The 14,655-nt window shown below is 41.6% G+C and overlaps 1 protein-coding gene across 1 annotated transcript in view; it reads right to left on the reverse strand.

Annotated features, from left to right (window-relative positions):
• kdrl (kinase insert domain receptor like) overlaps positions 1–14,655 on the reverse strand; it is a 222,310-nt gene that overhangs the window by 65,728 nt on the left and 141,927 nt on the right. The window contains exons 13-14 of the mRNA XM_068047355.1: positions 9,629–9,937; positions 2,584–2,730 (exon numbers count right to left, since the gene is read on the reverse strand). Coding sequence (XP_067903456.1) covers positions 2,584–2,730; positions 9,629–9,937 — 456 coding nt within the window. The remainder of the gene's footprint in view (positions 1–2,583; positions 2,731–9,628; positions 9,938–14,655) is intronic.

Here is a 14,655-nt window from a genome sequence, read left to right on the forward strand (position 1 = left end):
AAATCTATCCCATTTAGCACGGTGATAGTGCCACACAACAAGACGGACGGTATGCTCAATGTGAAGGTGGGACTTCGTCTCCACAAGGACTGTGCGGTGGTCACTCCTACCAATACAGTCATGGACAGAAGCATCTGCAGCATGCAGATTGGTGAGGACGAGGTCAAGTATGCTTTTCCCTCGTGTTGGTTCCCCCACCACCTGCCGCAGACCCGTCTAGCAGCTATGTCCTTTAGGACTCAGCCAGCTCTGTCAGTAGTGAAGTCCCCCACCCAAAGTACATTTTGTGCCCTTGCCACCCTCAATGCTTCCTCCAAGTGGTGTTCAACATGGCGGAGTACTGAGTCATCAGCTGAGGGAGGGCGGTAGGTGGTAATCGGTAGGAGGTTACCTTGCCATGTTTGACCTGATGCCATGAGACTTCATGGGGTCCGGAGTCGATGTTGAGGACTCCCAGGGCAACCCCCTCTCTGCTGTATACCACTGTCCCGCCATCTCTGGTGGGTCTGTCCTGCCGGTGGGCCAGGACATACCCGGGGATGGTGATGGCAGTGTTTGGGACATTGTCTGTAAGGTATGATTCCATGAGTATGACTATGTCAGGCTGTTGCTTGACTAGTCTGTGGGACAGCTCTCCCAACTTTGGCACAAGCCCCCAGATGTAAGTAAGGAGGACTTTGCAGGGTCGACAGGGCTGGGTTTGCCGTTGTCGTTTCCGGTGCCTAGGTCGATGCCGGGTGGTCTGTCCGATTTCATTCCTTTTTATTGACTTCGTAGCCATTCGGTACAACTGAGTTTCTTGCTAGGCCATTTCAGAGGGCATGTAAGAGTTAACCACATTGCTGTGGGTCTGAAGTCACATGTAGGCCAGAGCAGGTAAGGACAGCAGATTTCCTTCCCTCAAGGACATTAGTGAACCAGATGGGTTTTTACAACAATCGACAATGGTTTCATGGCCATCATTAGACTAGCTTTTAATTCCAGATTAATTGAATTCAAATTCCACCTTCTGCTGTGGTGAGATTCGAACCCATGTCCCCAGAGAAATACCCTGGGTCTCTGGGTTACTAGTCCAGTGATAATACCACTACGCCACCGCCTACCCTGTATTGATTGGACTGATTTCCCCACCCCCATGCCCGCCCCCACACCCCAAACTCCCGTCCACTCCCCCCAGTTTTCTCTTCTCTCCTGTATGCAGTGGTTCATGCTGGGTGGCATGTCCATGGTAATTTTTTTATGTTTGAGATTTTACAGTGAGTGTCAGCAAGCAGTCTAACTATGGAGGGCATCATAGCTCAGCCTGATCCTAGCTGTCATCTAAACCTCCAAACATGCACACTCTCCAGCCATCAAACACAGGTAACCTTGCTGATTTTTTTCCTTTCTCTAACCCAGGGCTACTGAAGCAACTTATTGCATCCCCACTCAAACTCTGTCTGAAATCAGGTAACTTGGTACAGACTGAGGATTTAATCTGAGGCCATCCTAATCAGTATGCCTCATTACCACAGAGACCTAACTGTTTGATTTGCAAAAGCAAATTGTAGCTGTTTTCAAGCAAACTCCATTAAATTTGGTTTATAAGTTGTACTCCTTATTTTATGGTTGCCTACAAAGCAGATTTGTTTCGAAGCTGCATGCTGAAGACATAAACATTGTCACAAAGGTGCAATTTATGTACTTGATGCAATTTATTTGGCAATTAAGATGTGTTTGCTTTGTCAGTGACTCAGCAAACATGTTTGCAATGCTGCTACTCACATAACTGCACCGATTCGCTTTCTAGATTTTATTGTACATAAGCCAGATAAATAAAAAAATACAGATAGAAGTTTAAACAAAAATGAAGAAAATGCAACAAGTGGAAATAAATAAAAATCAGTTGCTGAGAATAAATTGGACAAAGACAAGGTGCTGGGAAAGATAGGACATTTTCTGAGTCTCTGAATTTTTGTGCACATTGAAATAATGATATAAACAGAATGTTTATGCACTAGCATGCATCAAAATTGTTTAAAAATACCATGAATAATAATTGCATCTTTCATGTCAATGCATTTCAAAGCTCTTTGTGCAACATGGAGTACAGTGACTATTGTTACGCAGACAGATGGGAATGTTTGTCAAAGTTCATGGTGAACGTGACTTTAGAATATAAACTATCACCAATAAGGCAACAGTCTGAACTATAAACCCTTAAAAGATTTGCCAAGAAATTTTGTCTATATGTTCCACATGTGACAGGGCTGTTACTCTCCTGACAGCTGCCCTACATGTCTTGAATACCATTTCCAGATGGACAAAAGATGGAGATGATAAAAAATTGTTAACAGCTAACACTGTTTAGAGATACAAATAAATATATCTTTAAAAAAAAATCAGCTTTGAAACATCCTTTTGTTACTTTGGAACTTATTTTTTTTCAGTTTGAGAAACCCAGGTGAAGGCCCAGTGTATGGGAAAATGTCCATATTTGAAAAGAGAGACTATTACCTCTCAGAATAACTGACATGCTCATCTACTATCCTGAGCACCTTGTCCAAAAAACAGCAAAGAAATAGTAAATATCATGTAATGCACCTGAAGCTGGGAGAACCTGTTGCTCATTTTTGTACCAGGTGATGCTGGGAGGCGGTCGCCCACTGACATCGCAGTTTAGGATCACAGTACTGCTGCTGTTGACCTCCAGGTTCGTCAGGTTCTTCTGTAGAACTGGGATGGTCTTAGCTGCAAAGAGATAGAGAAAATACAAAATTTTTTGGTTTATCTATTTATTATTATTATTTTTTCTAATTCTTGCCTCCTTTTCCTCTCTTGATTATGTCATTGAAGTTTTTTCCCCCTCTGTTTAAAAACTAAGGGGGGCTGTGTACCTTTAAGGCTTTTACATTCTCTGGGTGTGTGTCTGCAGCAAGCCTGTTTCCTAGGCAACAGCAGGAGAGAGAGGCCACCTGCTGTATTGTATAAGTTAACTGTTTTTAAAGACTGTCTGGAACCAGTTTGATCTGGAGACCAGAAAAGCATGCCTCATTGAAGGAAGGAGTTGCCTCTCTCGCAGCAGAAAAATCTACCTTGACCTAGAAGCTGTTATTGCCTAAGGAGAAAATAAAAACTGACAAAGAACTTTGGTATTGTTGGAGGTAGCAAATTCCTTTTTACTTCTAATCTCTAAGAAGTCTTTGCCTCAGGAGCGACTCTCTGTTGCCTGTTTGTGTTTTCTGGACTTCTCAGTAAAGTTTCTACTGATAGACTGCCAATTTAAAAATCCAAATAGACCTGTTGCTATACTCCTTGTTGAAAGAACTTGTTTTTTTTGTGTCTCTTCCAGGAGATTACATGGCCTGCTGCAACCAAAGTGCTTTGAATTCCTGTCCATTAAAGCCTGTTTGTCAAATTTGCCTGGAGACTTTGACTGGCATCTGACTATTTGACTCTGGGACACCTTACCGAACTGGTAACGTAACCCACAAAGACTTACAACCCAGTTATTTTATTATTCTTAAGAAACAGCTCTAATTTAGAATATCATTTTTAAAACTGGTCAACTGTTGGTTTTTGAATGTATGTGTGTGTGCATGAAGGTTAGAAGGAATAAGAAGTTATAAAGACTTTTAGACATAGACTAATCTCAATATTATTTAAGATTTAGTTTATTAATAAATAGTTAGTTTGTTGTTGTTTAAAGATATCCAGTTGGTCTGTTTTATTCTGGGAGTAAATAAAGTGTTTAACTTGGCTAATTTCCAGTAGGGTGGAAAACTTTAATAATATGCTGTGACCTGTGGAGTAATGGGACTGAATTGACAGTGCATTACTCCCGCCTCGGTCGTAACAATTTCAATATGATCTCCTAAACCGGTTTTGATTGAGATGAAAGCAGAGTTTTTCCCCATATTGGACTTGTTTTTTTTGTGTCTCTTCCAGGAGATTACATGGCCATGAGGGGTTTTGGGGAGTGGATGAGTGGGAAGAAGTGTCTAGTCATGAAGCTCTAGGTATCACGTGTGTGAGACCACATTGATAGACCAGCTGGTCTTTTCCTCCTGTCATTTTTGTATGGTTGCCTAACTCTTGTAGGTATGGTTTCATACCTCTCCCAAAAGACTACTCTCCATATTTGGGCCTAGGTAGTGAGTCTCACCAAGAATTAACCCTTGCAGGGCACTGAATAAAGTTCCACAATAGGAACAGTCTCCAGCAAGAATATTTGAGCAAAGATCAAGTATAGGAACCCTACCTGATTGTTCCCTTTGTTACACCGATGTGTTTTGTTGAATGATTTTTGCTCCACTGACTGGATATTTGACTTTATATTTTTTTGAAGAAATTTAAAAAGAACATTTTTTAAGAAAGGATGGCAGCTTAAGATGATCACCTAGATTGCAACACTGTAACCTACATTGCAAAGGACTGTGAGGAGGGAGATGAAATGGCTGTATATCCCAGTAAGAAGCAAGACTCAGGAAGTTAAAGGAACTGCTTGATTCTTTCCTTTACAACAAGCAGAGAAAAATTGATGTGTTTGAATCACTGAGTGACTGTCATGTGACAAGCCCTTCCACATCTGTGGTTTTAAGTTGATGTTTTTGTCTGCAGCAAAAGAGAAGCAACTGGACTCTGACATGTGCAGATCCTAAGTGGGGGTCCCTCCATCTCTCTCTCTCTCTCTATTCCAGTTTGAAAGCTTTCAAATCCTGCTTGTTGACTGACCACTTTTGCATGCTCTGGCTACAATCAAAAACCCCATTGGAGGAAATCATCTGCATTGCTATCTCCAAGAGATTCACTGAACCAGTCATCTACCTCTTCAAACTAAAAGCCTCAGGACCACTGAATTCAGCTAGAAGCCAGTCGAATCACCAAATGCCACCTTTTTATTTTTATGGCCTCTAACTCAACCAATCTACCTTTCCCCACTCTGTAACCTATTTGTGTGTGTATAAACCTCCAAAGTGTGTGTGTGAGTGACAGTCGGTGCATTGTTTATTATTCTAATAGTTCGGTTTTGGTACAATAAAGTTAACCTTTTTCTTTGTTAACTCAAGAAAATCTGTCCCATTGGTTCTTGTTATGATCATAGCAAGTAAGCGATCAAACACATACTGAATTGGCCAGTACATCGACTTTAAGAAAGAATTAAACCTGTTGTGCTCAAACAAGGAGAGAGAAAAGAGGGAAGCCCTTCGACCCCTCCTCACTTGACCGTAATACTTCCTTAGCTTGAAGGAGAGGGGTGTCAATTCTCACATCTCCGTGGCTTGATTCTATGGTGTGGCACATTTGCTGGGAAGTCATTTTTAAAATGTATTTTTTGTTACAATTGACCCACACTCTTGTTGAGAACAGCTCCCCATTGTATTCGGATCACAGAATCACCCCTAATACTTTAAACAATAGGAGAACGGGATTACACAAAGACAGGAACAAAAAGGATGGATCAATTAATGATAATTGATTAAACAGTTTGTTTTTTACAATGCTGGTGAAAAACCATCCATACAAATGAGATAAGCAGACTAAAATATTTATAAAGAACATGCTATTACCAGAGCAAGTGGAAATTTCTCCCTCTCAACGTTGTACATTTCCAACATGTCATTCAGCAGTTTTCAAAATAATAGTGTTTATTTTGTTTCTTGTGTTCTGGTTCAATTGTTCAGGCAATAAAGGGCCAGGAACAATGGAGGGGCTGTTAATTCAGGAACAGTAAAACATACTGTGAGCTTGAAGTTGTCAGAATCAGGTGACCTCACCATTCCAGGAAACCAGTGACTCATCCTTTGTGCAGGCTCACCAACCTTATGTGGGTGTATGTAATAACTGTTCAAAAAGATGAGAACTTGACTTTTGTTACAGAGCAGCAAAAAGGCTTCCCACAGTGAGTAGGCCCACATATTTTAAGATTTGGCCAATAGAAATTCCTCTATTGCTGGCTTTTCTGTGTTGAATGTTTCCTCTTCCATATTAGGCAGCAAATTTTTAAACTAAGATTTTGGCCTAACATTAATGTGGATAGGCAGAGCATGCAAATCTAATCAGAAGAGAGTGTAATTGTCTACTAAAGCTGAGCTATCATATGGAAATGCTTCTGAATATGAATAACCATCAATGCAAATTCAACCTGAAACCTAAGTTTCTTTATCCTTATTCATTCTTGGGATGTGGGACTTGCTGGCAAGGCCAGTGTTTATTGCTCATCCCTAGTTGCCCTAAGTTTCACACAGCTGAGTGACTTACTAGGTCACTTCAGAGGGCAGTTAAGAGTCAAACATGTTGGCGTGCGATTGGAGGCACGTATAGGAGAGACCAGGCAAGGATGGGAGGTTTATTTCCCTAAATAAATAAGTAAATAAAGAAAAATTGTTTCCAACAGTTGATAACCAGGGGGCACCGATTTAAGGTGATTGGCAAAAGAACTGGAGGCAACAGGAAGAAAAGCTTTTTGATGCAATGAGTGGTTAGGATTTGGAATGCACCACCTGATAGGGTTGTGGACAGAAATGGATACAGATTCAACAGTAGCCTTCAAAATGGAAATGGATAAATACTTGGAGAAAAAAACTGCAGGTTTATGGGGAAAAACAAGGAAGTGGAACTAATTGGATTTCTCTTTGAAAGAGCTGGCAAGGACTTGATGACTTGCTTCTATGTTGTACTATTTTAAAGGATAGCTGGGTTGTGATACAATAATTGAACAGCTTCATGGGCAGATTTTACTGATGTCAGCTTTTTATTAAACCAAATTCAAATTTCGAAACTGCTTTGGTGGGATTTGAACCCACATTTTTAGTTACACATCTTTACAGTACAGGTTCAGTGACATAACCACAAAACTACCATACCCTCAATGTGCCTCCCACTGGCAAATTAATGATAACTTTAAAAATCTGTAACACAGCTGGTATGAAGCTGAAGTGTCACAAGGCTACCAAATTGAGGCCATTTCATATTTTCACCAGAATTCACTCTCTAGTTCTCCTGTCCTTTTTCCATTAATGCAGTATGAATGTTAAATCACATTGACATAGAAGCTGCAGTATATCTAGGCCATTCAGTATAGCCTTACAGCTATACAGCAATAACAATATCAATAATATTGGAGCTGTTTTCTTTAGGAAATTATGGGATGATTTGACAGAGGTGGTTAAAATTATTAAGGGATGGGCAGATAGATAAAGACTGTTTCCAGTGACTGAGAAGTCCAGAAAAAGGGGACATAGACCTAAGATTAAAGGCAAGAGATTTAGATCATAGAACAAATGAGGTTTTGAGAGATTCTGGAATGTACTAACAGAGTTAATGAATGAAGCTGAGACAGTGGCTGTGAATTTCCTGGGGCTGCTGCACTGGAGTTGTGGCAGAAACTCTGTTAACGTCGATAAGCAGGGCTTCTCTCCACGATTCTAGTAAAGCTATGCCGAAGAGTGGGAGCAGCTTCAAGGAAATTCCCAGCCTGAGTTAACATTTAAGGATTGCTTCTGTTGATAGTTGAGGAAAGCGGGTATAATGAGATATGGGAACAGAGCAGGAACGTGGGATTAGGACTTTTGCTCATGTAAAGAATAAACATCAACCTGGACTGGTTATGCCAAATGTCCTGTTTTTCATGTTGCAAGTCCTATGTACTTCTATGTAACACTTGAATGACCTTTAAGTCAGTTATGCTAACATGATAGTATAATATAATTCAACTATGCTATTCCATCTCCCCTCAAAATAAAGCTTCAAAATATTTCATCTGTTCTGTAATGTAATTGGCTTACATTACTATCTTCCACTTAGCTTCCTTTTTAATATACAGTTATGGAAACTGGATGGTGTAGTAGGTTAGAAGTTATCCTTTCACTTCAGGTTATGAATCCAGCCCACACAATGGATGAAAGTCTCCCTGTGTGTCTGCTGGCTGTAAACGTCCTATGTGAAATGAGTTTGGATAGTCTCAATCCAGTTCTTTGTGGGCCTACAGCACACAGAACTGTCCTTAATTTGGAACTGGTTGGCAATCTCATTCAGAGAGGCCACAAGATGGCTGGTGTGGAAAACAGAAAAGTGTCACACTGTAGAATTAGGGGGTGTCCTTCTGAAGTTGGGCTAAGACAGTTTGGGCAGGATTTTCCCTCCGGGTGGGAAACAAAGTTCGGGACTGTTTCCGGGTCCCAAAGCCGTTCCCGCACGGAAACAGTCATATTGGGATTTTCATGGGGGGTTGGGGTGGGGTGGGGTGAGGGGTGGGGGGGGGGAGGGTACCTCCTTAATTGACCTGGAGACGGGCTCATTGTCCAGTTTAGGATGGTTTAGTTTAGTTTTTAGTTTAGAGATACAGCACTGAAACTGGCGGGCTCTCGGAGCTGGAGGGCAAATCTGAGGACTACCAGTTTGAAAGGAGCAGTAGGTTCAACAGAGGGTAAGTAATGGAGAGGGTGCTTTAATAAGAAGGCGCCCTCTCTCCAACTTTTTAAAATCTTAAATAGAAAAAAATGGTTCTTGCAGCCAAGCCACCTCTGTGGGGAAGAGCCCCTCTACAGGGCAATCTATGACAGCTCCTGCAGTCAGGCAGACAGGGAGAGCCCCTAGGCCTGCCTGGATTGCTAGTTCCCTGGCCTGCCACCTGGGAGGCTGCCTCCAGGCATCTGAATTGGCCCCCAGTTGGCCTTCTTTAATTGGCCTCAGTAGGCTCTTAATAAGCCATGTAGCCCTGCCACATCACCCCAGCCCTTCCTCCCCCCACCCCCATCCTGACTCTGTAAAATAGCCTGGAGATAAGAAGATGGGATGGAGTTGGGGACCCAGCAGGTGTGGCTGTTTTTAGTTCCTGTCCACTTTCGTTCTCAGTCCCAGCATGAGGGCTCAAAATCCTGGCCACTGTTTCAGCAGAGGAGGTTTATTTTGCATCTGGTCATACTATAGTAATCTGGGAGTCTTTGATGCTGCTGGGTGGCTGAAATGGGAAGCATTCCATGCCTTAACATTTACATTCCTAATGAACATAAAAGTTAAAAATAGCTACTAAGTATTTATTTCAGTAACTGTGCAATGCTAGATGCAATGGGTGGAGTTATGTTCCGGTAGGATGTGGGATAACCCTATGATCGAAATAGTTACATAATAAACATCTTCCTTCTTTCAATTTCAGCCTTTTTCTACTAATTTTCTCCCCGACTATTCCCTCCACTGACTTTGCTGGGATAGGGCTCCACAGGGGACAGTAGATTTCTGATACCTCACCCCAGAGGCCATTCTTCATGTACGAGAGTGTCTGTAAACTGTTCAACTGCAAGATGAATCATAGCTCAGCTCAGCACTTTCCACATCTACCAGCCACCTTTGCATTTCCAGCAGTGGCTTCTGGATTGTTATCATTTTCAGGAACTGTGACATTTTTCTGTTTCCCTTATCCACAGGAATCCATGCAAGTTATGAGCTCTATAACTCTGACTCAGCTGAGATCAGCTAACTTAGGACAGACGAGGGATCAGACCAGGGATCTTCTCGGTTGGTACGGCACAGCTACTAAAGAGTAAGCAGCTAAGCCATGGAGGCAGATTTAAAATTTTCTTAATTGAGTCAAAATAAAAACATACAGCAGATCTAAATAACTTAACTTGTTCTTGTGGGACTCACTTACGTTTTATGTAGACCATAGTGTGTTTCTCGTACAGCTCCTTGGAAGACCTGTCCATTGCTTTGCACTTGTAGATACCGGTGTTGCTTTCAGTCACATTTCTGATACTCAGAAACAATGTGTTTGAGTAGTTTCCATAAACTTTCTGGGTGTAATGGTTCAGTTCAACCTCTGATGAATTCACCACGGATTGGTAATACCACGCAAATTCATTCACAAAGTACTTTGTAACCAGACAGGTGAGATTTAGATCGCCTCCCTCAGTTCGAGATTCATTGACATTTGCTTTGAGTTGCAAGACATCTGGCTGATCTAAAAACAGACAAAGGCAGTAAACAAAAGTGACACATAGAATCTTACAGGCTTTTCTGCAAAAAAGTCTTCAGTGGTTTTTAACAAGAGATAGAATTATCCATGTAACTCCAGTAAAAAAAAAACCTCCTACACAAAGAACACCTATGAAACTGGAATATAATTTGGGCCTGACAACTCTGTGGCACTCTAAACATGTCAGTCTCAAATCGATAGTCTTACAAAACCATAAACATAAAATTTCACTTGAGTGTCCCTTTTAAAAAACAATTATGAGGCATTATTATTAATGTTAACTTCCTTTTTGTTTTCAGTTCCCATGAATTATAAAATGTTTTTGTCTGAAGACTGAATGTTCATGAATTTATCCAGGGTTATTGACTTTAAGATTTATGTGAACTGATTTAATATCAGTAGATATTGTCTAATCTGGAAAGCCACTTGGTGCAGGATAGTACTGGAGCCAATCTTTACTCATTCTTACATTTATTTACAGAATGAAACATTGCAACCATACACCTCCTAACTCAACCATACCATAGTTTCAATAACTGTCTCTTTATATGTGCTCAAGTGAAACCCCAATTAATGCCCTCTACCTGCATATAATTAAATACAATAAATATGTAATTTAAAAATACCATCAGTAATCCAGCTTCATGTATGCATTTTATTCAGCTCCCTCACAGTATTAGGTTTGGCAATTCATCCATGTGTTCTCAAATGATATCATTCTGCTTCACTGCCTGAACAAACAAATCCTGAATCCTATAAGCTCTTCTTCCACCCTGTACTCTCACTGTGTTGGAATCAAGACTTAGTTTTAGTTTAGTTTTAGAGATACAGCATTGAAACAGGCCCTTCGGCCCACCGAGTCTGTGCCGACCATCAACCACCCATTTATACTAATCCTACACTAATCCCATATTCCTACCACATCCCCACCTGTCCCTATATTTCCCTACCACCTACCTATACTAGGGGCAATTAATAATGGCCAATTTACCTACCAACCTGCAAGTCTTTTGGCTTGTGGGAGGAAACCGGAGCACCCGGAGAAAACCCACGCAGACACAGGGAGAACTTGCAAACTCCACACAGGCAGTACCCAGAATTGAACCCGGGTCGCTGGAGCTGTGAGGCTGCGGTGCTAACCACTGCGCCACTGTGCCGCCCTAATTGTACTTATTGTACTGACTCCTGTTCTGACGTATTCATTCCTAGGACCACAGAACTGTAACAATCCTTACCTCTCTCAGTCTTCATTCTTTTCTTAGAATATTCAGATTTATTTTAAAACCCAATCTTGAAATTGCCTAATCACGATTTTTTGATTTATCTTGTTGTTTCTCTTTGGGATTAGATTTTCTCTGGTCATGTACTGATTTAATGCATTTAGAAAGAAATAAGGAACTTGCATTTATATAGCACTTTTTATGACTTTGGGACATTCCAAAGCACTTCACAGCCAAAGAACTACTTCTGAAATATCGTAACGTGTAATGTAATGAAATATGGCAGCCAATTTGCGCACAACAAGCTCTCACTGACATCAGGCAGATAAATGACAAAATAATTTTTTCTTTAGTGATGTTGGTTGAAGGATAAATATTGGCCAGGGCACCAGGACAACTCCTTTGTTCTTCTTTGAATAATGATGGGATCTGTTACATCCACTTGAGAGGGCAGGTGGGCCTCAGTTCAATATTTCAACCAAAGGACAGTGCCTTTGACAGTGCAGCATTCCCTCAGTATGACATTGAAGTGGCAACTGAGATTATGTGCTCAAATCTCTGGAGTGCAGCTTGGATCTTTTGAATCATGGAAGCTTATGCTACCATTTAACCAAGGCTGACATAAAATTTGTACTCTATTTTAATGCATTCATTCACCCTTTTAAAATAATGTTATGCCAATTTTTAACCAGTGAGGTACCAGACAAAATCAAACCCTCTACCCTTTCCAGCCTTGATAGTACTCTTCACTACAGGCATTGACTTTGCATCTTGTAAAGAAATGTCCAAAGAATTGTCTTAAATGCATCCTTAAAATTTGGTCAGACTGAATAATGTGAAAGGTAATGGCTATTTCTAATTTAACATTAAGGCTTATACAAGCAAAACAAACCAGGGACAGAGACATGGCTATACCAATCAGATATAAACAGATATAAGTGTGTCATTTAAATGTACAAGTTTCACTGAGATGAAGGGAGGTGATATTTAAGCCAGATGAGTGCATGAGGTGAATTTATCCATAAGCCGAGGATCCAGGAAGGAATCGATAACACTTCAAAAGATGGAAGTTCATCACTTTGATGCTTCATAATGCTAATACCATTGTCCCAGAGACAACTCGTAATGTTGTTTATGTTCTGGAAACATTGCTAATTACAAATATATAGGCTGGGATTTTACCCTTGGTGGACAGGAGCCGTCCACCAACTGAAAAATCAGTGGCGAACCTGCTTCGGCCTAACCTGGGGATCCGACCCGTATTTTGTGGGTCCCCAGCCTTTAATTGTTCTGAGGCGGGTCTTTCACCCGCTTGAGGCAGCAAGTCCCGCCTATTAGAGCTGCCGGCCAATCAGCGGGCTGGCAGCTCTTAGTCCCAGCAGCGCCACCGGGAGCGTGGCCACTGCTGGGACTGCAGCCCAGCCAACAGAAGATGATGTTGGGGAACCCCGGAACTAAGGTAAGTTTTTGTTGCCTCGCCAGGGGGTGATCTGTTGGGCCCCGGCGAGGTAAGGATGGTCGATTGGGGAGATGGGAGCGTGTTGGTGTTGGGGGTGGTTGGGGCAGCGGGGTCGGCCCTTCATCGGGCACAGGGTACCTGTTCAGGAGGCCCTGCCCACCAGGCCATCACAGAACCGCCTGCTTTTGTCAGGCACCTTTTCTCAGGCCTGGGACGCCCGCCTGCCAAGGGTAAAATCCCTGTGGAGGTGGCCGGAGGCCCTTAAATGGCCAATTAAGGGCCTTGATTGGTCTGGGGCAGGCGGGCCGCTTTTCGCCGCCGCAGCTCTGCGTAAAGTGGGGGCAGAGGTGGGAGGGGGTTGGGAAGGGTGCCCGAGCCTCCCGCTCCATTTTACCCCCCTGGCACCTTCCCGTTCTTTGGGGGGGGGCATAAAATTAAGCACAAAGGCTTTGTTCCATGGACTAGCTATTTAATGCTATTAACTTAAGGAGTCTCCTTGGAGCTATCTAAGGAGTCTAAACCTCAATAATTACAAAATGTATATCAATCTCAAACACTGATTTCAGCAATAAATTTAGAATCAGCAAGTAGTTATTGCTGAATTACCTTAACATAATGGAACTGACTTTGTAACCGCTAATATTTATGTTGAAAATTAACCTACTTATACACTGAATTATTTATACACTGAATGTTTAAATTTAATGATGATTGTCAGGTCAATATACAATGGTTAATTCTTGGCTATGGTCTGATTTCTCCTTTGATAATTGGCAAGAAAGGCTTAATTTATTTGCTTGTGCAGAGCCTGATGAGAGGTTGGTAGTGTAAACATTAATATAATCTGAGCTGGTTACTGTAAGACAGTTCAACAAGCCAAATTTGAGCATCAATAACCCCGAGCATAAACTAGGTGAAACCCAGATAGCTAACAGAGTTAAAGTGAAAGGGTAAGGATTTGTTTGTGCATTATTCTTGTCAGAGTAGACATTCCAGTATTATTTAAACCTTGATGTATGAATAATAAAAAATGCAAATATAAGACTGGAGGAAATATTATGAAGTAACATTAAGGTTAAATGAGCCCTTGCAAGCAGCTGAAAAAAAATCACAATATCAGATTGCACTGATATCACTGTTGGAAAGATTGATTTGCATCAAAGCCTGTGCCTTTCATTTACATTTTTCTCCTTTATTACTTTAAAATAAAATTTATTGCTGTAGATCTATTAATTTTATCATTCTTCTGTGTGTTGGATGTGGTATTACTGTTCTGAATCTTTCCAATAATATCAAACTATCAAAAGAACTTAATCCTTTGGAACCCAAGACCTGAAATTCGGATTGGGTGCCAAGGTGTATCAACTAAGACCAGAATTTGGGACAGAACCCAGTGCTGGTCGGATTCGGTCTTGTGCAACTAGCCCAGAAAATTCCACTTGGAGGAGGTGGAAGGGGGAAGGTCAGGGGCAAGGGCTGTGGGAACAGGCAAGTCTACCCCAAGGATTCATTCACATGGCACCAGCTCTCCAGGAAGGGCCTAGTAAGGGCCCCAGATCTGTAGTGGGGAGAATTAATCCAGTCCAGAGGGGATGGATTACCTGTCCCAATAGAGCAATGTGCTGACTTTAGGAAGCTTTTAAAAACCTAACTGAGGTTTCTCCTTGGCCTTTCCCAGGCTTCAGGCTTGCTCTTGAAATGTGTTGGAGCTGCTGCAATGTTCCTGGCTGTTGTCAGAGTAGGTGCCTTTTATGTGTTCTTACAGGCGCAGGCTGCTGACCACAAGTATTTAAATAATACTGTCCCTGCAATTTGGGATCAGATCTGCATCCTAGTCAATGGGCAACTGGGAATTCTTCTTCACCACACTTGGCAGAGCAGACGACATGGAATATTGAAACAATAGCTTTTAAAAGAGGCATAAACAGTGAGACTGTCACATTTATTGTTAAAAGTGTCAGGAATATGTTCAATAGGGCTGAGCAGTGCTTATATTTTCTAAAAATTCAAAATACATGATACAA

This window comes from Heterodontus francisci, chromosome 15, assembly GCF_036365525.1.
Source record: "Heterodontus francisci isolate sHetFra1 chromosome 15, sHetFra1.hap1, whole genome shotgun sequence".
NCBI classification, from domain to species: domain Eukaryota; kingdom Metazoa; phylum Chordata; class Chondrichthyes; order Heterodontiformes; family Heterodontidae; genus Heterodontus; species Heterodontus francisci.